This window comes from Eptesicus fuscus, chromosome 22 (assembly GCF_027574615.1).
Source record: "Eptesicus fuscus isolate TK198812 chromosome 22, DD_ASM_mEF_20220401, whole genome shotgun sequence".
Classification (NCBI taxonomy): domain Eukaryota; kingdom Metazoa; phylum Chordata; class Mammalia; order Chiroptera; family Vespertilionidae; genus Eptesicus; species Eptesicus fuscus.
In genome coordinates, this window is record NC_072494.1 from 12,144,488 (window position 1) to 12,170,850 (window position 26,363).

The following is a 26,363-nucleotide window of genomic DNA, read 5'->3' on the forward strand; positions in this document are numbered from 1 at the left end:
TCATACACCAAAAGGTTGCGGGTTTAATTCCTGGTCAGGGTGCATAATTAGATTGTGAGTTCAATCCATGGTGGGGATGGTGCAACTGATCAGTATGTCTCTCTCTCTCTCTCTCTCTCTCTCTCTCTCTCTCTCTCTCTCTCTCTCTCTCTCTCTCTCTCTCTCTCTTTCCTCTCTATCTAAAATTAATAAGCATGTCCTTAGGTGAGGATTTAAGTAAATAAGTAAATGGCATTAGTGTTTTTTAAAATGTGAAAGAACTTTACAATATACCATATGTATGGAAGGTAGTAATATGATTATCAAATGTCCCAGTCACTTTTATGCTGGAGTGTGTTTCAATGACAGATTATAAACCCCAGAGGACAAGGTTTTGAGCGAAGAGAAATGAGGGTAAAGAGGGAAATGTATGGCCAATAGAAGGTAGCACATTCTTGGAAGTTGGGAAATGAAGTATGTTGGGAGTGGAGAGAAATGTGAAAATAGATTGTTTTGAGTGATGTCGATCCTTGGTAGTACTAAAGTTAAAATTTAAACCATTAGCTGAATTCTAAGCCACATGAGAGTAGAAGTAGCATCCACCATGTTCTGAGCATAGGCCATGGCATACAATAGACACTCAATAAACTTTGTTGAATAAGTGAAGAGCGAATATTGATTCATTAGTTGTGACAAATTTACCATACAGAATAAAGATGTTAATAATAGGGGAAACTGGGTAAAAGGTATATGGGAACAATCCTCACCATCTTTGTAACTTTTCAGTACATCTAAAGCTACTCTAAAATGAAAAAGTTTACTTAAAATTTTTTTGCCAACTTTTATCAAGGGCATAGTCTATGTATGAACTGTTCTGAGCAGTTTTATCTACGACTTTAATTTTCACAACACCCTATAGTGCAAACAAGATTATCCCCATTTCGTAAAGAGACTGAAGCAAAGGGGTTAAGTAATTTGCTCAAGGTTGTCACACAGCCAGCAAGGAATGGAGCAAGGAATTGAACCCAGGAGACAGAATTTTGTCTTCTTAGAATAAGATGGTTTCTGGAAGTGTCTCTCAGAACTATTATTTGATTCCCTGAATTTTAATAAGTGTCTGTTGTATTGAGGAATGAGTATATGGCAAGTTAAAAAGCTATTGTTGTGGAGTTTGGGAAACTGTGATAACAAATAAATTAATAGGATTTCAAACTTCTACCTGAGTCAAGAGTGGGGGCGGCGAGGGAGAGATGAGATTATGAGTATAAATGTGAGTAACTTAAGCTTTATAAAAACAATTTTAATAAAATGAGGAATTTACATAGTGGGAAAAATTGGCAATGGTTATTACCCAAAAGTATAGTAGAGAAAAATGGCCACACTCTAAAGGATTAAGACAGTTGGCTCAGGTGAAGTGCATACTGTTATGCAAAAATAATCATAAAAGTTTTAAAACGTGAATGATTGATGAATTGTATAACTTGACTGTGAACAAAAATAGAAGCCTAGAGATTATAGCCAGTCTAAGGGGAATACAAATAACTGGGGGAGAATATGAAGGCACTGCTATGCACAAAAGAAAAAGTGAAGTACAACAATCAAATCATAGACAAAGAATGAGGTTTTGTTTAGTTTAATATAGTAGAGTTGAAATATAAGGAAGAGTCAATGAAGCCATTATTTTGGTAGGTGGAGTTGGAAACGGTTGGCTCCTGTAAAGGATATGGTGGAAGACCTGAATAGATTCATTCAGAAATGAAACAAGGCAAAGAAAGCAACCCCATACATGACCTTTAAAAGCAGTATTTGCTCTGCTGATTGACTTGCAGATTAGCCAAAATTACTTCAGTTTTGAATATTTTCTTGTAATCTTCCTTTTCTTCCTAATGTCTGACTCCAAATGTCCCCCTCTCCCCCCCGACACCACCCCATATACTTTGCTTATATCCATTTATATCAGCCATAAGGTGGAGCTTTCATTGGAAGTTTTCTGAGAATGTGTATTCAGAAGGGGACAGAAATGGAGTATGGGGCCTATCCCTTAATATTACAGAATCCCTCCTCCTTTTACATGTCTTTTCTTAGGTTTCTTCTGCCCTTCAATTGTCCTCTGATTGATCTGGGACATCCATCTTCTACATCAGAGCTCCTGTGTCTCCATCCTTTGGACTCAGACTGGGACTTACATAATTGGCTCCCAGGTTCTCAGGCCTTGGGGTTGGACTGGAACTATTACACTGGTTTTCCTATGCTCCCAGCTTCCAGACAGTGGAGTGCGGGACTTCTCAGCCTCTATAATCTCATGAGCCAATATATCTCTCATAATAACGCTTTCTCAATATCTATATATTCTTCCAGTTCTGGAGGACTCAAATAAACTAATCTTTAAGAGTAAATTCTCCTTAAAAATTAAATTATCTAATAGTCTGATATGCAGTAAATTCTTAGAAAAATCATACCTATTACAACACACAGTTTTACTGTATGCATTTTACTTAAAATCTTTTTTAGATATCAATAAGCATTGGCTTTTATGTGAAGTATAAAAATATTTACAACACTAGCATTTTTTATGTTTTTAAAAAGCTTAAGAAAGGATTCAATTGAAACCTAAAGATTCTTTCTAGTAAGAACATAATAGAATACAAACTGTCTTATTGAAATTTACTATAACTATGTTTTATGATAGAAAAAGGTAACTATTTATAATTGCATTTAATACTTATAAGATCATAGTCAGAGACAGACTACTTTGGAAGTCATTCAGACATTTTCCTAGTGGTACCCTGCATTTTTAAAGAAATTTTGATGGTCGGAGAGGGTCAAGCTGGGAAAGAGAGAGAAGTTGGGAGGAGTAAGAAAGGTAGCTGACACCATTCTTTGTTTAAACCATTAGATATAAGGCTACCAGTTCCTCAAAGCCCCATTACCAATCATCTTTCTTTCCAAAAGATAGCTTCATGGTCTGGCATAATATGCACTGGTAGAGTTCACCATAACAATAGCTTTGAACTTTGTACACAGTATAAAGAAAGTTATTATTTAACATAGCACAATTTTGAAGTAACAGACATCTGATAAAACATTAAGAAATCAAACATTTAGCTAAGCATTTAGAGAAATGACTTACCATGAGTCATGGATTTTGAAATAGTCCCCAAAGTATTTATGGCAAATCCCTTTACTGAAGATATTTAAAATTAGATTCAAAGAAAAACTTGAGTGAGAGAATGCTGGAGTGAAAACTCCCACACTAACAAATATGAAACAGATGAATTTTAGCTTTTTCTATTTTTAATATACACAACTGTTATTTTTCTGATTCATTAAAAGGTATATTTGGTATTCTAAGCTCTTGGCCAAATAATATAAAATAACATAAAAATTAAATCGACAGTATTAATGGTTCCAGAGACCTAGAGACATATGACAGGACATTCAAGGCCAAAACTATAAACTCCAAATATTGCTTTTATCATTGATAGAAAAAGAGTGATCTTTGGGAACTTCTTCTTTAGAAAGTGATATATTCTCAGGCTCCCCACAATTCACGGGGGGATTCTGAACTGCAAGCACTGCAGCTGATTTTAATTGCCGCGATGATGCATAGGGAGAGATGTGATATCTGGGGTAACTGACTTCTAAACAATGAGGGGCTTTAAAGATTAAAGTCAACACTTTAAATTGCACTCACAACTGAATAGGAAGCTAATGCTGACCATAAAATGCAGGTGTAATATTCTCCATATGTTTTGGACCTGTAGCTGAAAGAGATCAAGCCTTCTGCATCACACACAATAAAAACTCAAGGACAGTGCATTATAACATTCTATTTTGAAGGTTAGAAAGACAAAGTTCATGATGGTAAATAACACAAACATATAGTAAAAGGTGTTCTTAGATGTAGGATGCCAGTCTAAGAAATAAATGAACATCTATGAGGCCTTCTTAGCCAAAGGCAAGCAGATTGCTACAACTAAGTGTACTTTGAGTACCTGAAATCTTGGCCTAGGTATGAGTTGGTCCATAGTTCCTGATTTATCTGATAACAGCAGAAATCTGGATGCATCAATAACTGGCTAGACCTTTTCAGGTATGAAAAATAATGCCTCAGATATCACACCTGAATAAGGGTTCACAGAACACTATAAGATTAAAGTCTAAACTTGAAAAAAAATCAATAATCATAGTATCCTAAAGAAACAGCACATCCCTAAACCTAGACAATCCTTGGTGAGCTAAACAATACTCCATGCAAAATCGTACTGGAAAATTGAAATTGAACAAACCAGGAATAGTCCTGCCAATGTGAAAGAAAATTCTCCAAATAGTATAGTTTTGTTTTAGCCACTGACATATGGGAAAATTTATGTAGTAAAGTATATGCTTATAAAGTTTCAACTTATATTTAGTGGGGGAAACAATTTATTATACCAAGAAAGCATAAATGTCTGACAGATGGTAATGCTTTTTTTCCCTATTCTTGGCAGGGTCCCTTTTTAGCTGAATGGCTCTCGCTTCTTAAAACTATGAATATTGTCATTCACACCTATTTTCTGAAATTAAACAGACCAGTTCTATGATGAAACCCCCTATAAATTTGGTTACTGTATAATGTCTTCCCATTTTGTATCATAAATTATCAAGAATACCACTCTCCCTAGAATAATGAGAAATGCCAAAACTAGGGAAATCGCATTCTGTAATAAAACCCTTATTTTAAATTATCTAAATCAGCCCTGGCCCATGTTTCTCATTTGGTTGGAGTGTTGTCCCATCCACTGAAGGTTCATGGGTTCAATTCCCGGTCAGGACACATCCTGTGGTGGTGGATTCAGGGAGCACACAGGAGGCAACCAGTGTTTCTCTCTCACATTGATGTTTCTCTCTCTTTCTCCCTCTCCCTTCCTCTTTATCTGAAATCAATGAAAACATATCAGGTGAAGATTAAAAATACTATCTAAATCAATTTTTGAAAACCTATTTTTTAATTTATTCTGATAGGAGCTTACAAAGGAAAGTATAAAAGATTATACTGGAAATACACCATTTCATCCGTAAATCTTTATTTTTGGCTTTTAAAAGTTCTATCCCCTGGCCAGTTTGGCTCAGTGGATAGAGCGTCAGCCTGCAGACTGAAGGGTCCCAGGTTTGATTCCAGTCAAGGGCATGTATCTTGGTTGCGGGCACATCCCCAGTAGGGGGTGTGCAGGAGGCAGCTGATCGATGTTTCTCTCTCATCAATATTTCTAACTCTATCCCTTTCCCTTCCTCTCTGTAAAAATCAATAAAAATATATATTAAAAGAAGTTCTATCCCTTTAAATCACTTGCTAAATTATAATTTATGTGTAAAATATAGATGGCTAGGCAATGGATCTTGTTAGGCAAAATTTTTATGTGTTTGTTACATAAGCAGACTAGTTTATTGTGTTACTTTAATATGAAAACTACTTCTTCACGTAAGAAACTTATTTTCTTGATAAAAAAGGATGTACTATATAAGCAAGTTGAAGACCAGGTCAAGGGTACAATCAGGTGGGTAATACTGGATGCCATCTCTCAAAAGACAGAGATTAGATCTGTGTGCTGTGTGCTTCTCACACTAGGAGTCAGCATTGAGTCCTGCCTACTTGAAAGTAACAAGGTTGTTTTCTGAGATTTATTAAGCTGATTCTCAAATGAAAATTATCAAAAATGTTAGATCATTTAGGGTAACAGACTGCTATATCAAATCCCAGTATTTCAGCAGCTTAAGAAAATAAAAGTTTAACATCCAATTAACAGTCCCAAGCAAATGCCTTTGGTGAAGAAAGCAGGATGATGCTCAGGATAAAGGGTTCTCTGTGCTACAACAATCATTCAGAAATTTGAGGCTTTCAGGGTCACCCCAATATCTGTGCAGATGTGGAAGAGCATGAACAATGCTTGTGAGATGTTTTTATAGGCCAAGCTTGGTTATGGCGATGCAGCCTTCTGCTCATGTCCCACTGACTAGAACTCAGTCACATGTTTGTATCTAAGGATAAGCAAGGTTGAAAAGTGTTGTCCGATTGTCATAGTAGGAGGAAAGAAAATTAAATGTTTATTTGAACAGCTACTCAGTTTTTGCCACAATATATGTCACAAACATTTTATTGCTACCAAAATTGGCTTGGACAACTGTCACTTGTAAAACATAACTACTGGCACTTTCTCTACCACTTAAAATAACACTTAATTTTACTTTTTTTCTCCTTATTTTACTTTTTCTTCTTTGTTTCTCTTTCTTATCTGTAACTTATTAATCATCTGCTAGTGATTTGGCTGAACTGACTATACATAATATGTTTATTTTGAAATATGCATTCACATTCAAGAAGAAAATTAGTAACATAGTATGACATACATAAACATCTGGTTAAATTTTTTATAAGATATAACTGGAAGGCCAACAAATTTTTTACTGCTTTTCTAATAAAAATGCAGGACTTCTTTCCCCAACAGTTTAAACCTATGAGAGTAATTATGATCCAAATTCAGAATGATGTAAGTAATGATTGCCTATATTTGTCTGTAAGAGATTAATCTTTATGGTCAAGCCATAATCCAAAGACAATTTTCATCTTATAAATAAAAGTTTAGTAAAGAACAGAATTTTGGAGAAAATTCCTTGATAATTGACTCAGTGGCAGTCCAGCTGGTTGCTGTAGAGATGCTCAGGAAAACCTCTTTCTGGTACCATCCCTCTGGCATCCTCATGCATCAGAAATTTTATTCTCAAATTTGTCTCATTGTAATAAAAAATAAAAGGGGGAAGCTGTTATTTTGGAGGATCTGGCACAGTGGTAGGTGGTAGTGTTGAGGTTAACTGCACTGGATTTGGGATTCAGATAATAACTGGGTTCTAATCCTGGTGCCATCAGTCATACCCTGTGGGACTTGAAGTCAGGTTGTTGCAAGAATTGAGCAATAGGACTGTGTTATATAGGATACAACCAGTGCTCAAGAAACAAGAGCTGTTGTTATTAGCATTACTAGAGGCCCGGTGCACGAATTTCACAGCCCTAGCCGGCCCTCGCAGCCCCGGCTGCCCTGGCCAGCCCTCGCAGCCCCAGCTGGCCCTCGCAGTCCCGGGTTCTTCCGGAAGGTTGTCCAGATGGTCGTTCTGCTGTTCGGTCTAATTAGCATATTAGCTCTTTATTATATAGGATTACATTTGATTGAACGACCAACTGGATGACCGGACACTTAGCATATTAGGCTTTTATTATACAGGATAGTTTTTGATGAGTATACTTATCTTTATGAATACAACTATATACACATGATTTCATTTTAAAAACCATGTTGTATTTAGGTGTCTGTTATAAAGATTGTTTTTTTTTTTGTTCAGTTCCAAAAAAAATAAATAAAAGAACTGGGTCTGATTAGGCAGAGAAGATTTAGAGACTAATCTCTTCAGTTATATGAAGGATCTTGCAGAGGAGTGATTGCCCCTGTGTAGGAAAGCCCTGGGAGGTAGAACCAAGACTGAAGCAGAGGTTGGAGGTTGAAGAGGAAATTGTGGCCTCATAAAAGGAAACATTGTGGGCAGGTGAGAGCAGATCAAAAACCGGCATGGGTCGCCTCCTGAGGAGTCAGTTCTCCATTCCAGGTTATCCAGGATGGAAGAAATCTTGGTGGAGAAGACATGGACAGGACTCCAGGGGTTTTGAGCTTCTAGACAATGCCTCATACTAGAGAAGGCTCCAAGAAGCAGCAGAGGGTCCAAGTGAGTAAGGAAAGCAGCCTGAGCAGCCCTCATCATCTCCTCCCCGGGCCCAGGTCTCCTGCTGCAAAACCGAAGATTTAACTGGAGGCGCTGGGAGTCCCATCTGGGAGCTGCCCCAGCTGGGAGACTCGGTTGCTATGGCGACAGAAGCGGTTGACAGGAACACTTTGAACCGGTTTGGGGAGGGGAGCCGCAGGGGGTTAAGAAGCTGGCCGTTGCGGCTTTGGTTACTAGGGCAGCAGGGACGCTTGCTCTGGGCCTGATCCTAATTCAGAGGCCAGAGCTCCACCGCCCTTTGCATGGCACCCAAGAAAGAGAAAGGTGGGCCGGCCAGCACCAATTCTAAGGCGTGGGAACCATCGCTCATTGCTGCGCACTTCAATCAGGTGAGCGGAGTCCCTGAGTTCTCCTCACCCATCTGACCCTCCAGGCCACACAGCCGGCTCACCCTCCCTTCCAGACGCCACAGATGCCCCATGGAAAACCTGACCTGGTACCTCTCCCCAGGCCTGGTCCTTTCTGATCGCAAAACTCAGGGTCCCATCCGCAGGGAGTGTTTGACAGAGTGGGTGTTAAGGAAAAAAGAGGGGAGTCGGTACAAGTTCAAACAGAGCCTGGTGGGGAAGAAGTGTCCCTGACACTCTGGGATCCTTCCGTGAAGTCACCCGGATGGCCCTCCACGGTGTCCTGAAGTTGTCTTTATGAATTGTCACTTCCTCCTGACAGCTCCCGGAGAACATCCATCCTGTCAAATCACTGTAGCCTGTCCTACCGTAAGGTTTTAATAAATGCTGGGTGAAAACTCACTCGTGCTGTGCCTAAGATAACATAACTTATTCAGTACAAGTGAGCCTTCTACTCATAGGAAGCAATGCCTTTCTTATGTGATGCCCAGGTACCAGAATATCAGAGATTGGATGTAGTTTGAAGGCACTGCAGGAGATCAGAGTGATGAGGGATTGGTTGATAGACTCATAGGATGCTGCAGAGGCACCAAGCAATCTCTAACCCACCTGCCACATGAGTTCAAATTGTACTGCATCCCAGAACCCACTAGCTCCCCACCCTCCTCCAGTGAGTTGGACAGCCCAATAGTTCTTGTCACCTGCCACTGGAAATCCACTTCAACACTAAGTATATTATTCTAAGTCCAAGGTAACATTTGAAAGGAGGAAAATTGATTTGGGGAATTCCAGCCTGCCATTCTAACATATTTTTTTCAATTGGAAAAAAATACTTTTCTTTTATTTTTTTTATGTGTGTGTACAGTTCAGTAGAGAGGTAGTACTTGAAGGAAAAATATAACTAAAGACTTATGATGGCTTTTATGAGAAATTTCTACCTATTTGTCCTTATTTTCCACTATAATTGTGTGTTTTTTCTCTATAAACAGTAATTCTGTTTGATATATAATTCTACCTGATGAAGACTTTCATGAAAGTAAAGATACTGCTGATGCTGACATGGCATCATGTAATTTTTGGTTATTTCTGTAACTTTAGGAATAAAGGGTGTCAACTCAGTAATTCCCTTTATAGTCTCAAATTCTCAAAGATATTTTCCAAAATACCCTGTAAAAGCACCCTCTCTTTTGCTTTTCTAAGTCAACACTAGCCAAAATAATTTTCCCCATTTTTCTTTGCGATTGTATAGGCCAAGTTTGGGCTGGAGGGAACATTTCTGCTTGAGTTATAAACTGCTGAACAACGGAGTGTGATGGAGGTGCTGACACTGCATTAGCTTTAGTGTTGCAAATAAGAAGCTATAATTTTCCTAGTTGAATGGAAAACCTAAAGGCACTATTTTTCCTTATGGCTTGAAAACCTGAAATAATATTCTGCCTTCTTGCTCCTGCTCAAACAATATAATTTCAATAAATCTTATATATTAATAGAAAGAATTTGAACTCAAAGTAATATGCAGTTTCAACTACAAAGAGTGAACTTCTTCAATTTGTTGGAATACATGGTTTTTTTATTGCAGGAGGATGACAACAGCACTCCACCTCAGCTCATATTTTTTTCTCATCTTGGTTTCATGTCTGAGCCAAGAGGAAAATTCCCAGATTAACCCAGCAGGCCAAAGCCCAGAGGCATGCCCTAACCACCAATGAAATAGACTCTGAATTTGGTTTGAAGATTACTGTGGATGTGTGAATTCCTTACCCACGGAGCTTAGTAAAGTGCTTCACACGTAGCTGGTGCTCAAAACAATGTTATTGCTTCAGTTCTCAGAGATTTTCTCTTCATGTAGTTGCTACTCGTGTAAATTTGTGCTCCAGTATGTGGGGTGTGAGTGTGTGTGTGTGTGTGTGTGTGTGTGTGTGTGTGTTGGGAGGTGGAAGAAGGAGGCCCTATCTCCAAGTTTTCTATAAGCTAGATTTTAGAATTAACTGATTGAATAATTTAAATCAATAGTCATTTTGATCTCATGTTCATATTGAGATATACTAGACTTTAAAGGAGTATCACAAATTTTTCTATCTTATCAAATGTGGTTTCTTCTTGACTGAGCAATCACTTGATTGCTGTAGGAAGTTGACTGCTTTCAAAGTTCCTATGAAGTTATTCTCTTTCTTTCCCTTCCTCTCTCTCTAAAATAAATAAAAACATATTCTCAGGTAAGGATTAAAAATAAATAAAAATAGCTGAACTAATATGTTTCAATTGGAATTTTGTGTTATGGTTAGAACTTATGTGTCATCATAGGGGAAAGGAACCTCATGATGTTATCTATGTTAAGTGGTAGCATGATACCAACATGGAGAGTATTAGAGTATTCAGAAGCCAATTACAAATCCTTTTTTAAAAAAATTATTATTGACTTTTGTCCCCAAATGCCTTTTTCAGAATTCAAGGGTTTCCCAAAAGTTTGTTTGGGTTGATTTAAATATAACACAGATTGAGTTTGGTTTGGAATTTTGCTAATTTTAATTGTTAAATATTTTCATATTTTCAGATAAGTGGAGGATGGTTATTTCTTTTTATGTTTCTTAGTTTAAGGTCTTATTTTCATGTATACCAAAAAGGCAGCCATAACTTGTGAGACAAACTATTGGCATAGCAATTATATTTCCTTACTGTGACCCACCACAGAAAACATTAAAAAGTAAAAGGGGAAAAAAAAGCATGTGACAATCCATCCACCCCTTCACTTACCAGTCTCACTGTTCCAATGCACTAATTTCATTTTGCAATGATAATGCCAGGTCCCTAATCCCCAATTTAAGGAACTGGACACTCTACTTCTTGATTTAAGCCTTTAATTCTTATTTAACACAAATTTCTACATGTTTTTAAATATTTGAAAAATCTATTATAATATATTGATGTGTCCTTACTGAGATTCATAAGGTCTTTCCCTGATTTCTTTATTTTTATTATCAGTATGTTTCCTCTTTTCATAAAGGTAGTAATATTTGCATCTAAGACACAAGCTGATACTATACATAGTAGGGCTTTTCTTCACAATACTCAGTAGTGGAGATTCCCAGGGCATCTAGCTAACCTGTCCCTTTTATAAAACTGAGGATCCAAGTATTTCAAAATATAGTGCAAAGATGTAATGATTTAGCATATGAGGGACCAGATAGTAGATTTTCTCACTAGTCATTCCTTCCTCCTTAATAGAAGATTAAGTTATGATATGCAATTATAGCATTTTATATAAGCCTTGTAACCCAACAAAATTTTACATATTTGATCTTATGTAAATCCCCAAAATAGTGTTATGAGGTAGGTATTATTAGAATAGAACAAGTTATTTAGGGAATTATGTTGAAAGGTTATTTGATTAGTACCTAAATTTGAGATCAAAGTGTTGCTTAAAACCAATAAATAAATATGGAAAGTGTACTGCTTTTACGTGAAACTAGACTTTATCCTTCTATTTGTTATCCTCTGTCTTTCACAAACAACATTTAGAAGAGAGACAGGCTTTAGCATTTTCTTTTTATTTCAACTTTTTGGCTTCTTTCTGAGATCATTTAAGCAGGACAAATAAAAATGTGAGTGTCTTGTTTAGGAAAAAATTATTTTCCTATCTCTAAAAATAGTTCAGAAATGTGACTTCTTCTGCTACCTGGAGGTATACTGCATTTTCTGGTCATGCCTGCCAAACCTGGCTCGTAAAAATCTTAGACCACCTCTATCTTTCAAGTCTCCAGATGTCAATGGCACTATAATTCTCACAGTCACTAAAGCTCATCTATGAGTCAGAGGTCATCTATGAATCATTTAGTCTGCCTCTAAATCCTCTTGATTTTTCCTTTATTGTTTCTCACTGCAATCTGTTCTCTGTTCCCATGCTTTCATTCTACCCCACACCTTCATTTTTTGATTCCTGATATTTTACATGGATCATGTAGCTATACTCACTATAGAAACATCTGTTCCTGTGTATAAAACCAATGAGCAACTTATTTTTCCTAAACACTTCTCACACCATGCTCACTCCCAGCTCACAGACTATCAATGACCATCTGCAATCTCAAGCTAATCATCCTGGCTTCTTCATCTTCTTTAATCTGGCCTCATTTAAGCATCAAATTGAATTGCTCCAGGCAAACAGTCTCCTCACTGCAGCACAGACATGTGAAGGAGGCAGTGAGCTGCTAGAGACAGTCTGGCAGACCTAGGTACTGAATTCTGATTCTGAAATGAATAATGGTTGACCTAGAGCAACTTTCTTACCTTCTTTGAGACTTATTTTCCTTCTGTCAATGGAGATAATAATATCCACCTCAAAGGCTTGCTATGAAGATGAAAAGCTCATCCCAAAAGATACATAGGATGACGTGACAGTGCCCTGAAAAGAACTGTGCAGATTCATTTCACTTCTCCCAGACACTTCATCTGCCAACCAAGAGGCATTCAAGTAAAAGTTCTTTAAAATACTTAGTTGGGCTGGCCAGCATGGCTCAGTAGTTGAACATCGACCTATGATCTGGGAGGTCATGGTTTGATTGAGGGCTTGATCCCTGGTGGGGGCCATGCAGGAGGCAGCTGCTCAATGGTTCTCATCATTGATGGTTTTTATCTCTCCCTCTCCCTTCCTCTCTGAAATCAATTTTAAAAAAATACTTAGTTAATAGTTCCTCCTTCTAATACTTCAGTTGAGGAATAATATTTTTGGGTATTAAATGTGGCTTAGTGACAATAGCTAAATTGTGCACACTTGAAATAGAGTTTCCTTGGAGTTCTTGAACAAAGCTTATAATTCCTATAAAGGTTTAGAATTGGATAAGGGTTCAAGATAGGTGTTGCTGAAATATTAATATCCAAAATATTTCATATATATAAAGTTTTTATAGAATATATAGATACAAGGATAATAATAAACTGAATCGAAGTAGGTTTTTATTGAAACACTAGAGGCCTGGTGCACGAAATTCGTGCATGAGGGGGGAGGTCCCTCAGCCTGGCCTGCACCCTCTCCAATCTGGGACCCCTCCGGGGATGTCTGACTGCCGGCTTCGCCCTAAACTGGCAGTCGGACATCCCTCTCACAATCCGGGACTGCTGGCTCCTAACCTCTCACCTGCCTGCCTGCCTGATCACCCCTAACCACTCTGCCTGCCTGCCTGATTTCCCCTAACTGCCCTCCCCTGCCAGCCTGGTCACCCCTAACCGCCTCTGCCTCAACCCCCACTACCACCACTGTGGCTTTGTCTGGAGGGACATCCAGTCTAATTAGCATATTACCCTTTTATTAGTAAAGATGTTTAATTGAATTGAAGTGCTTGGGCTATTATAAATATAGTTTATCAAAAAAGGAAATACATTTTTTTGGACAGAACCCTTGAACAACTTTTGAGGGGCAGTGAAGGATTTTTCAACTTTTTTGATCTTAAACAGTAAGCTATTTCTCATGTTAATGTGTATTTAAGACTTACTGGAAATACTTATAATACGAGCTGAAGACTGATGTCTGGCAGCAAGTGTATTTCTGAAATTGGGTTGGTTTTTATTACTGTGTTTTCTGAAATATGCTTTCATTGATATTTACAAAACAAATTGCCAGTTCACACAAGGGTTGTTTTAATAAAAGCCAATGAAAACAACGGAGTTGCTAGGAGCAATGTTAAAAGGGAAATGGACTTTTCATAACCTCACATTATAATTTCTCTTTTTGGACAAAAGTGTATTATTTGAATGAGTTTGGAACCAAAGGGAATTAGTATGTCAAAATATCTACCTAGATATTACATGTGATCATTTTTATTAAAAATGAAAAATATTAAATATAAGTAAAATGTGTTTCCAATATAAGTTTGGCGACATCTGAGGAAAATGTTAGGTAAGAAATGGTGAATGTTAACCATGTTTCAGCTCTAGCTATAGAAACCATCAGTGGCTCCCAGTTACCCAAAAGACCAAATCCAAGATGTTCTGCCTAATTTGGCCTTTCTCTGCTCATGCATCTTTATCTCATTCTGTTCCAATGTAATGCTCTCTGTAGTATCCCCAAGCACACACTGACTATACCCACAAATTTTCCTGGCTTGAAGATCTCCCACCTCCATGTAACTTTTCCTCATTAAAAATCATCCCCTATATTTTCCAAAAAGGAGCTCAAGTCAACACCATTCTGGCCCTCACTGACTTTTCTCCTTCCTAAACTACTTCAGTGATTTTATCGTTAACACTGTCTTTATTTGAGCTGTGGCCCAACCGTTTCAGTGTTATATCTCTGCAAATTCCTTTGAGGGTAGCAAAAGGTTAATATTTTTAATTCCCTCCCTCCTGGTTATAGCACCTAATAGTGATAGGCACATAGTGGCCTGCTGAATCAATTTCATTGACTGTATTTATTGTCTCAACCTTCTGGCCTGTTTTCTCTCTTGAGCCCCAGAATTAGTCACAATCCATTGGTCCTCAGAACTTAAATTGAAGAAAATCTCAAAGCATTCATTTTTGTAGCCATAAAACAGGGACAGTGGTCATACCTCCCTTACAGATATTAAAAAGATTGTTAAGAAGATTTAAAGGCATCTAATACACTGTATCTTAGACTTCATACATCTAGACCCAAACCCCAGAATTTCCCCTTCACACCTGCTCTTCACCAAGTCTTCACCTTCTCATTGAATGGTGACACCATTCACCCAGCAAGTCACTAGTACCAAAAACATTGCACTCAATGTGTTCTCCTTTTCTGCACCCCATAATCAATTTTTAGTAAATCCTGTTGGTTCTATCTAAAATCTTTGTTCTTGGCATCACCAGTACTGCTACCCCTAATCCAAGCCACCATCATTTCTTGCCTAATCTACAGGTAGCTCATGAGCTTAGGAACTTCTCTTTCTCCCATTCTTACTGCCTGGAGTCTTGTCACTATACAGCATCCTGAGTGGTTCTTTTAAAGCATCTGACTTGGAGTAAAATCCAAATGCTCCATCATAGCCTTTAGGCCTTTAGGTCTTTTAAGACCCTGTATGCATGCACCTCTGCCAACCACTCTGACTTCATCTCGTATCTCCTATCACTCCCCTTTCACTCTGTCTTTTGTAACCACACTGGCCTTTTTGATGATCTTCAAATCTATCAGAAAGCACATTGCCACCTCAGAGCCATTGTTCTTGCTGTGCCCTTGGCCCAGGATGACCCTTCCTGAGATAGCCACTCCCTCCCTTCCTTTAGGATTCTGTTCAAGTATCTCCTTCCCTGACCACCCTGGTTAAATTACACCATTTCCCTCTGTCCACCTACCTTGATTTGGTTCCTGACCCTCTACTTTACATTTATCTCATTATTGTCTGTTTCCATCTATATGAGGGAAGTTCAGGAGGGCAGGAATTAGTTTGCTCACTGATATATTGCCAGGACCTGACATATTGAGGGGTTCAGATAACATTGCTAAAGGGAGGACTAGTAGGCACTCAATAAGGAGGAGCTGTTTAGTAATTAGAATTATTAATCAGTATGATTACTATATTTTTGGAATGGCATGCAAATCAAACAAAGTATATGGAAGAATGTGGGACTCTATTTAACCTGGTGTAAAGATTTACTATTATAATAATTATCTTTTATATATTTCCATAAGGATGTTACACATGTTCTTCAAACACATGGTGAAAAAAGGGGGGCATCTGTAATATTCCCAACAATAAAGATAAAAATAAAACAAACAACAGAAGCCTACTATCCTGTTCAATGAAGTTAGAAATCATCCTTGAACCTTCTCTGCTAATATCAAATTGGCCAGGGATTCCTATTACTTCTCCCTCTCTATTTTAGTTTCTTCTTTTCACCTCCCATAATTTCTAACAAGAATACTCTTCTAACCTTCCTTCTTTTTGCCTCCACCCAGGGGTGGGAAATGGTTAGGGAGAGACTTGGATTTAGTGCAGATAGCTATGTACTAGTATGTGTGAAAGAGAATAGAGAGGGGAGGGGAGAATGGGATTGAAAACTGGAGCAGGAGAGATGGGAGAATTGAAGAGACAAAGTGGTAAAAGAGGTCAAAGGAAAGTGGGTCATTTTCTCTGGTACAAAAGCCCAAGAAAAAGGAGCTGGTTCTTAAGATTGAGGGAGAATGTATTGGGATGAAAATGTAAAAGGGGGAGGAAACCTAAGCAAGAAAGCCTTGCTCTTTTAAATGCAAGTCAAGCCACTGTGTAGACAAACTGGATAAGTAGGAGACATAGACAGAGGACTCCTTCCACGGTCCTTCAGGAGGCATCTGCCATGAGACTTTTTCTAGGCTACAAGGAGAGATGAGGTCTAGCCAAATGCCTATCACCCTACATCATGACTATTCGTACATCTCTTTTCCCTCCTGGACTGTGGGTCTTGAGAGCAGAGACTTCTTTCCAATACTCTTTTAAATACAGAAAAGCACAAAGGGTAACAACAAGCACATATGTGCCATCATTAAAAATTGCTAATTATTTTATTAAATAAACAGTGTAAACAATTAAAAGACACTTTGTCCCTACCTCCATTCTGTGTTCCATTCATCTTCTCTCCCTTCCTAGACGCAAACACTATCATGAATTTCATGCATATCCTCTCTGCCTATGTATCTGTTAGTCTCTATCCATGAATAATAATACATAGTATTATTTACTGTATGATTTCTAAAATTTACACAAATGGTTCCATGATTACACTTATAAATTCTGAAACTTGCCTTTTTTTATTCAGTCTTATGTTTTGAAGTCTGTCCATGGTGAGATATACAGATTTTGTTCATTTCCTTTAATTGCTCTTATCTTATTCATCTTTGCTTTCTCCATTCCTCGGGTAAAACATACAACATAGATACCCACATAGTAAGCATTACTTCTTATTGAATAAATTAGGGCAAATTAAATAATAATAGAAATTGATACTTTGCTTTGTAGCTATGAAATACTTTTACCTGTAATCTGTTTTCGCCTTTATTTCTGTATTTTTTCCCCCAAGCTGATGCAGTTTAAGGATAGCGATTATGCCTTATGCATATGCATTCTATTTCTAAGACCATTTCAAAGTCTGGAACATAGTAACTCCTCAATTAATATTGGATGAATGAACAAATGACTCTGCTGAATTATTTTGCTAAGGTCCAGATTCTGAGTACTTGAGTGTTTTCCCAACTCCATGTGGTTAGAATCAGGACGAATAATCAGGTTTTCTGATACTAAATCCAGTGCTCTATTCATTGCACCACTGAAAGAGCTATTGTAAGGACTGTATTAGGGAATCAGTAGGAGAAGAATAATTACAATGAATTACTGCCCTGATGTAACCAATAAATAGACTCCATGTACCTGAGTAATTGGAAAAAAATAATAACCATTGCCAGATCTATGGCTTGAAATTTATCATAATCATTAACTTGGAATATTTGGTCACATGGTTCTTAAATGAGGTTCATATTGTAAAGGAGATGTGTGAATTATGAGGGTGGACAGGATTGCAGGAGTGAAGGAATGAGCAGGAAGAGGTTTCACTCACATGGAACTGCGCTTGCTAAGGTCACCGGTAACCTTCTCACTGCTTTAAGGACATACACCACTCCCTCAGCTACAGAGACACCTTCCCTCCTGGCTCTCCTCCATCTCACCTTCTTTCTGCCTCCTAAGAAATCCTTCCCCAAAGTTGTGACAGCTCAGAAGAAGTCTGAAGAAAATCACAAGTATTCTAGGAAAAGCATCTCATGAACTTCTTCATCCACCCATCCACACTTTAATCAGCCCTCCTGCTAGGATTGATTGATATAGATCAATACTTTTTTACCCTTCACTTGTCAATGGGGGTCTTATTCCAACATCCTCACTCAGAGACAGGTCTCACTGTCTCTTGCCTTCTTGGAGCAGCTGGAAAAGTCAGGATTGCTACACAGAACCAGCTCTTGAGGCAGCACATCCTAACTCCCTTGATGGGCCAGTCAGAGCGACTGATACTAAGTAGCCTGCACAGGAAAAGGTCTTTTAAGGCACTTATTTTAAAGTCACTTTGCTTACGTTCTAACTCCCTTAGTCATATTTGTATATCCTTTGCCATTTGTTACATCATAGACCTTTAATCATAGTAATTTAACAAATACTTGTTGGGTTAAAGTGCTCCTTTTCTTGTTGAATTGAGGCAAGGTGTGGATTTCCTACCTTTCTTCTTACTCTACATGCACCCTCTGAGTTTTTCTGAGGCAACCCAGGGAGTGTTTGCAGAGACCCCACCATTCCCTACTGGCATGATCCAAACTCAGGGATCTAGAAGATCTGACACTGCCCCAGCACCATCCTTGGATACACTTTCTTTCCCACATCCTAATTTGCAGATAGTAGTTTTTGACCTAAAAATTAGAATAGGTTGTCAGACAAAGAATTTTTGCCTGGTTTCCAGGTATTAGAGACAATATAAAGGATGTAATTTGGTTACCGAAATATTGGAATTTCTTAGACATTTTATTGAATTTTGGGGAGAATAGGATAGAGTACTTGTAATCAGGACAGTCTTATATACTTGTAGCTGTCAGAAGTATCATTGCATATTCTGTATTCTGTCAAATAGATGCAGGAATTAAACTCTACCAGGGGCTTTGTAATAAACAAATGAGTGAGCTAATTATGTCTCATGGAAAATCATTTTCTTGTAATTAATCACTTGTATTAATTACAAGAAAATGATTTTCCATGAGACATAATTAGCCAAGCAGCAGCTATGAGGATTGATGGCTCATTAGAAAGAGTATTGGTTGGTTATTTTGTTTCCTCTGAGTAGGCCTAGTACCAAGGCTATACAGATTCATGGACTGTACAACAATGCTTAGTGGATAAATGACATTTAAATTAGAGAAATGAAGGTAGGTGGAAAAAGGCTATAATAGGGTAACTAATAAGATAATGATGAATATTGAAAATATATCTTAATTTTCACATGGAAGATAGTAACTCAACACTTGGAGACTAGAGGGAGGCACAAGAGGGTCCCATGTCTGAGGAAGGAGTTTATGAAAGTGTGTAGCCTTTAATATCTGATGATGAAAAGAGATCTTTTTTGGGGTGAGTCCCTGATTCCAATTTTACATTTGTGTAGCAATTAGCAGGACTCCTCTTGGCTTTGCTTGATTTTCTCTGTTAGAAAAATGTCTCTGATATGTAATATTTGTTTGAAAACCCAAAGAAGCTTGTTTCCTTTTGAGGTTTGCCTTACTTTTTATGTTCTGAAGTTCATTTTGGACCTCAGATTTTGCTCCGAGCAATAAAACTGGTTGGATTGCACTAACATAATGGAGCCCATAATTTTAGCCAACTCGTGGGGGTGGGGAGATAGTTAAGGTGTGTAGTGGTTTCTGTGGTTTCTCTGTGGATTAGAATTCCCTACAAAGCTTTTCCATGTGGTGTTTTAATAGCTGTCTTAAAACTCTCTGATGCATGGAGCAAACAGAATTAGGCTCATGTGCTGGGTTGGTGGGATGGGCCAAGGACTCTGAAACACGAAAGAAAAACAAAGAGCCTAACTCAGAGGTTAACTTGTCCAAAGAAGATCCTCAGGACATATCCAAATTCAAAATTACAGAAGTAATCACCTCTTTAACCCATTTTGCAGAATTTTCTAAGGGAAATTAGAATATTTTTGCATATATTACTATTTCATAAAACCTTGCATAAAGCTTTCAATTTACAAAATGAATCTAGATGCCTTTCAACCACCTTTGGAAGGTTGTATTATTACATCCACTTTTATAAATGACAAAACTGAGTCACAAAGGTAGCCCCAAGGTCATTTGGCTAAGAAACTAAGTGGCAGAATTTGATATCACTCCAGAGTTCTGCATCTTTACACAAGATCTTCAGTGCTTTTAATTAGGGATCACATTCAATACTTATGATTACAAGGAAAACAAGCCAGTGGTGTGTACATGCACAGTAAGGATGCCTCAAGACTGCTGAGTTCTCCTCAGTGAATGAATAGAAGACACTGAAGTGTTGTCTACTAGTAAGCATCCAAGGAATACACTCTTTCTTTAATTGAAATGCTTGGTGATTCAGAGACATGGTTCCTTCCAAAGTTCGGAGTGTAGCTGATAAAATGCCACATAATTTAGTTGGTGTTCCCATACTAAACATGTGTAAAAATTCTCTTTAATGTGTGGTTTTGGCTGCCAAGTTCAAGAAACATTTATTGAATGCTACTCTATGTCAGGCATATGGGGAAACTGAGAAGTTGTCTAGATGGGAGGATTCTTGGGGAGCCTTTTCCACTGCCCCAGCCTTCTGCCTAAAGTGTCATTTACAGAACAACCCTTTGAGTTAGTTCAAGAATCACTGGCATCCCTTTTAGAAAATGCAGATAACGTGGAGAGAAATAATAATTTTAAAAGTTTTATTTTTTCTCTTCACTAAAACTTTGGGGGATAGTTATTTATCCAATCACCAAAATCAACTATTAAGGTCCTGAGCTGAGTAAGGGGATGAGGGTAAATTTTATTCTACCCAGGAGAAAGGGGATCTGGATTCTGGAAAGTCCTGTAAGGGGTTTTAGGGGAGACAGAAAATAGCAAGCAGCAGGCCAGGGGGCCCATCTTATCTGAGAGAGGGGTGCTCTAAGGCTCTCTACCAAAAACAAACTTCAATCACTTTGCTTTTGTTTGTAAGAACTGGCCCTACCTGACATCTGTATTTTAGATCTAGGTCCATAAAATTAACCAGATTAATATTCACAATCCAAGTACCAAACATCTGATCCACTTATTAATATTTTGAAGCCAAGTAAACAGGTCCCATTTCTAATGAAAATTTGTCTGGTGCCCAGTCCTCTGTGTGGCTCCTCAGAGTTCACTGTCTTCTTCGTCAGCTCTGCACTTCTTTTTGGCTCTAATTGATGTCCTTTCATGTTGGTGATGGGTTGATTTCTCTGACAGACCTGCACCAGGTGCCACACTCTCACATTCTCTCCCAGAGCTCCACAAATTAGATACCTGTAGAATTTTAAATGAAAGTCCTGTGTTCATGATTTTTGCCCCTCTTCCAAGGATCTAAAGTATTTTAGAAATATATCAGTTAACAATATTGTTACTAAAGGGAAAAGTATTTTACAAATGGACTGACCACCAGGGGGCAGCTCCTGCATTAAGCGTCTTCCCCCTGGTGGTCATTGTGCATCATAACGACCAGTCGTTCCACCATTGGTTGATTTGCATATTAGGGTTTTATTATATAGGAAAACATGTATCCACTTTTAACCTGTATTTTCAACTTATTTTACCATTAGAATTCCTTTTTAACAAATGCAATTATAGCAGCAGCCAGTTATATGTAATAAAAATATTTCTTTTGCTGGCCAACAGCCCATACTAACACTCCTTTGCTGATGGAGATCCAAGACTCCTTTTGAAGGAAAAACCCAGTGTGAGAAAGACGTTCACAAATCCCCTGTCCATTTGACAGCGCATCTACTTAACAAAAGGGCTATCCTTTCAGCAGAGTATTGCCATAACGTACGGGTTTGCATATCTGCACAGTGTTAAACAACTCTTAACAAAGCATGACTTCTTCAATGCATTGATTTTTCTTGGGGCTTTTACACAAATCTTCTCAACTCATCAGGCTTAGGGGAGTCCTGAGTAGAGGACTGTGGGGCTCCCATCCTGGGTCTTTCAGGGCCAAGGCAGCAGAGGAGAGCATGCTGGCCTCCAATTGCCTTCCCAGTACCAGTTGATGTTTGTGCTAATAGCAGGAAGCAATCTCTATCCTGTCACACCAAAGCTACTGTTCACTTGCTTTTGATAGGGTTTCTGTAATTATATTAGAATATAGGAATGCCTAAATAAAATGTGGAGAATTTGCAATATATGAAAGAAAAATAGTTATCAATCTACGCTGTGTCTCTGGGACAGTGGGCTTATATGAGACAGTCAGGTTGTCTGCATTTCCATGACTGCTTTCTCGCCTTAGGAGACTAGTATGTAAGTGTTTGGGTTAAGACGCCCTCCTGCCAGGCTTCAAATTAGGTGAGACTGGTAAAGTAAATAAAAGGTAATGGATTGTGTCCATACATGACTTCATCCCATCCTTTGAATGACTTTATCAATAACTACTAGAGGGCAAGACTCAGCAATAACATGTACAGTGGATGCCTCCTGGCAGCAAGAGCCCCCTGACTTCCTGAGGTGTCTGAGGTGTGCCCGACTAAAGCCCTCTTCCTTCACCACTGGATACATCCAGGGAAGTTTTCCTAAAATGATTAATGTTTTCTTTCTCGAGGCTTATGCTACTAATTACAACCCAAACTTTTTGAACTTTCTTAAACAAACTCGCCCACAGGTAGGAGCACTGCAGGACTCTCGTGTGATGAATCAGGTTGTCCGCACCCTGCTTTCTTTCCTCCCCCAGGGTCAGCCTCTAGACTAAATTTCTCTTGCTGCCCGGTGAACTCAAATGTAAAGCTTTTGCTTAACTGCGTGTTGGTGGGATACGAGTGGAGGGGTGTTTTTAATAGTATTTTGCCATGTCTACTTTGTGTTTGATTTTTTTTACAAAAATTTTCCTATTGCTAAAACTGCTGCCAGTTAGTAGAGATTTGGACTCTACATTTATCCTAAACTACTAAGAGAAAGATTCAGAAATTAAATTTGCAGAGCATCATTTAATTAGACACAGGAAACAATTTGCTCTTGGTTAGTGGAATGTTGTGCATTTCCTGGCATCTCACTGCCCCCTAGTGCAGCTTGCCAGTGAGTGCATCCTTCTCCACAGACAATCCAGGTTTGCGTTATTTCTGTCTGGTCAGTCCATTCTGGCGATGTGGTTAACACTAATTCAGCACTCCCACAAAGTCCTCTGGGAGTCCTGTTTAGCCAAACAGATCTAATTTCTGGAGCAGGAGTTTGGTGGGTGAGAGAGTGCAGAGGGGAAAGTGAGCCTCAGCAGAATTCCTAGATCCCTTCCAGTGGAGAGATGTGGCCTGGCTCCCCAGCAGGGCTGAGAACTCTGCACCTGAACAGGTCTAGGCCTGCTCTGGCCCAGGTGAACTGCCTCAAGGTGAGCCCAGGGTCTCAGAAGTTTCAGTACCGTGCTGTGACTCAGAGGAGCAGGTCTTGTGTTCAGATGAGTTCTCGAGAGAAGGAACCCGGGGAAATTTTCTTAACCTCTTGGAGTCTTTGTAAAACTGTCATTTATAAAAGAGCAATCTTATGGTATTTAGAAGATTTAATAATCTATTTTTGAAGGTTTTATGCACTTCGGTATGTGAAATAAATCTTCATTTATTATGGTTACTGTGGCTGAAGTAGCCATTAGGTGCAATTTAAGGATTATAGAAAGGCATTCTGACCCCAAAGGCTTGCTCTCAAAATTGTTCTGAAATGATCACAAAATTGCAAGCCAGTATGTGGTCTCCATGTGGTTTTTTGCCAAAATGACCTTTAACAAGATTTTTAACTTCGTAGGGCCTCTGTTTTGCCCATCTATAAAGTATTAATGCACCTATTTAAAGAGATTACTTAGGGATTTAATGAGATAACATATGCCTGGCACATGGCATTTTTCAATAATTGTTAGTTCCTTCCTCCTCCCTTCTCTTTTTCTGGTCTGAAATAGTGAACACCTGCCTTCAACGCCAGATACTGAAGGGTGGATGCTGAACTACAATGCCCTCTTCTGAATTATCTCCAAAAGAGCTGAGAGGCAGCCCTTTCTTGTCACCACTGACATTCAAATATTGGCAAGGAAATTTACAGCAGGGAGTGGGGCTAGGGATAGAAGTGGTCATTAAAATCTTCAGTGATGGAAAGCGTGACTGATAAGAAATTAATGGGATTGCCTGTTCAATAGCCATATGGACTTTATTATGAGAACGAGAGAGATTTTCCTCCTTTAATGATGATTATAGTTGCATATTTGACTGAGAGACAGATAAGAGAAAATAAAGGTGTCCAAAAGGAAGTCCATTTGTTACAATGGAATTTTTTTCTAAAGCATGCATAATGAATATCATACCTGCTTTTCTGAATCAGGGTGAATTAGCAAATAGCAAAAAAGCAGGTTTTAAACTCAATATGACAGAGGGAACACAGAGCCTCACCCACATGCGTGCACACCCACACACATGCTTTTTGTAGGTAAAACACACATTTTTGTGCTGTTACGTGTAGTTTTTATTTTGGTGGTAGCATTGAAAATTGGGTGGGTGTTGTTAGGAAGTTTCCATGGAGAGAAGTAAGAGAGTTTAGTGATAATCACTATTTGACGGTAAGGAAGAATTTGCACTAAGATCCTTTCTCCCACCTGTTCCCTTGTCTGTCATTACCCTGATAAAGAAATGGAGAGAAGCCAGAGAGAACCACATACAATTAATGCATTTAAGTTGTGTAAAATCTTTTCAAATCATCTTAGACATTGTTTTGGAATCCACCAAGGGGGAGTTATACTCAGTTTGAATCAAAACTCTAGAGTGGAGCTAGAGAGAAGTGAATATTGCCAGGCCCAACCCCTTTATTTTATAATTGGCACCTTCTTTATTTTATAAATGGGGAAACTAAGGCCTAGAGAGTGCACATAACTAAAGTGCCCTCCCTTATTATTATTATCTCTCTTTCCTGATGTCTTTATCATGTCTGCTTGATCCATCTCCCCATAACACTGTCAGAGGCCTGATTTGTATGTTGGTTCTTCCCTCAGCACAGCAGGGTAGGTAATTCAGTAAATTCCATTCTTAATCTCCTCCAGAGAATTGCTTCTTCCCAATAGAAATTAGAATAGAGAGAAAGGGATTACTGAATAAGAATGCTGTCTTTAGTAAAGTTTCTTTCAATCATTTAATGCAAAAATTCATGTCCCAGTTTAATATTTTAGCCTATTTCTTGGGAGTGAAAATAACTCACGAATTAACAATGTGATTCTTATTTTAGATTAGGAGAAAAAGATGGGTTCTAGTTCTGTGTTTTACAAATGCTTCAGAGATTGATTTTTACCTCATATAAAAGTCCATTTGGCAATGAATACAATATCATCCAACATTCAACAAATATTTCTTGAGCTCCTACTATGTTCCTAGAATTATTTAGAATCTTAGGATTCTATCAGGGACAAAACAAAGTTTTTGGCATTTGTGATTATATCTTAATGTATATTTTGTAACGTATGAACTACTGCTTTCCAATACCAAAATATTTTTGGATAGCATTCTAGTGAAAGTGTGTCATTTTTAAAAGTTGTCTTCCTTAAAATAAAAGACCTACTTTCTCAAGAAAATTGCAATTTGGTCAAGTGGCATGAAATTTGGCACAATACTGCCGCCTGGCGGCTACTTAAATCAGGAACCCACATAGGCTACATACAAAGTCAACTGTGTTTTTTTATTTATTTATCTTTATTGTTGAAAGTATTACAGATGTTCCCTTTTTCCCACCATTGGCCTCTTCCACCCTGTTCCCATATCCTACTCCAGGCCTTTTCCACACTATTGTCTGCCTATGGGCTATGCATATCCTATATAATCCTATATAGTAAAGAGCTAATATGCTAATTAGACCAAACAGCAGAATAACCATCCAGACATCCTTCCAGATGACCGTCCAGATGACCTTCTGGACGAGCCGGAGCTGCCAGGGCTGGCCAGGGCTGCGAGGGCTGAGCCCCTTGCACGAATTTCATGCATCAGGCCTCTAGTATGCAAATACATTCATTAGTTATCTCTTCCCGCCATCTCCCCTCACTCCCCGACCCATAAGATTTATGGAAAAAGTATTCAGTTTTTCAGTAGAAGTCTTTGACACACAAATACCCAGCCAGGAGTATTGAGAGTCTAATTCTTTTGGTTTTATAACAGAAAGATTGGAAGGGCTCTGTTGCTTTTGTTGTTGGAAATCAAGTTGAGGACGACCTTCTCATTCGAGCCCTCACCCTCGCTGTCCAGGTCCCTCAGCGAAAACTCTTCAGTATAATATCATGGCAAGACATTCTCCAGCAGGTACTGTCCTTCCCACTCTCTTGAAGATATTTTTTCTTAAAATAGTAGGATAAAATAATAAAGAAATAAAACTGTCATATTCTTGGGCTATTTGGTAAATTTTTGTGGATTATTTTAAACAGTTAGCTAGAATAATTTGAATTGTTTAATCTGAAGTAATTATCTTTTGTCCATGAATATTGGTCATTCAACATTCATCCATTCAACAAAAATTTCTGAGGCCTTACCTGG

The 26,363-nt window shown here is 38.3% G+C and overlaps 1 protein-coding gene across 1 annotated transcript in view; it reads left to right on the plus strand.

Annotated features, from left to right (window-relative positions):
• The first annotated feature begins 8,030 nt into the window (after positions 1-8,030).
• The window catches only part of SPAG17 (sperm associated antigen 17), a 147,091-nt gene continuing 128,758 nt past the window's right edge, over positions 8,031-26,363 (plus strand). Inside the window, exons 1-2 of the mRNA XM_028154227.2 lie at positions 8,031-8,117; positions 25,992-26,132. Coding sequence (XP_028010028.2) covers positions 8,031-8,117; positions 25,992-26,132 — 228 coding nt within the window. The remainder of the gene's footprint in view (positions 8,118-25,991; positions 26,133-26,363) is intronic.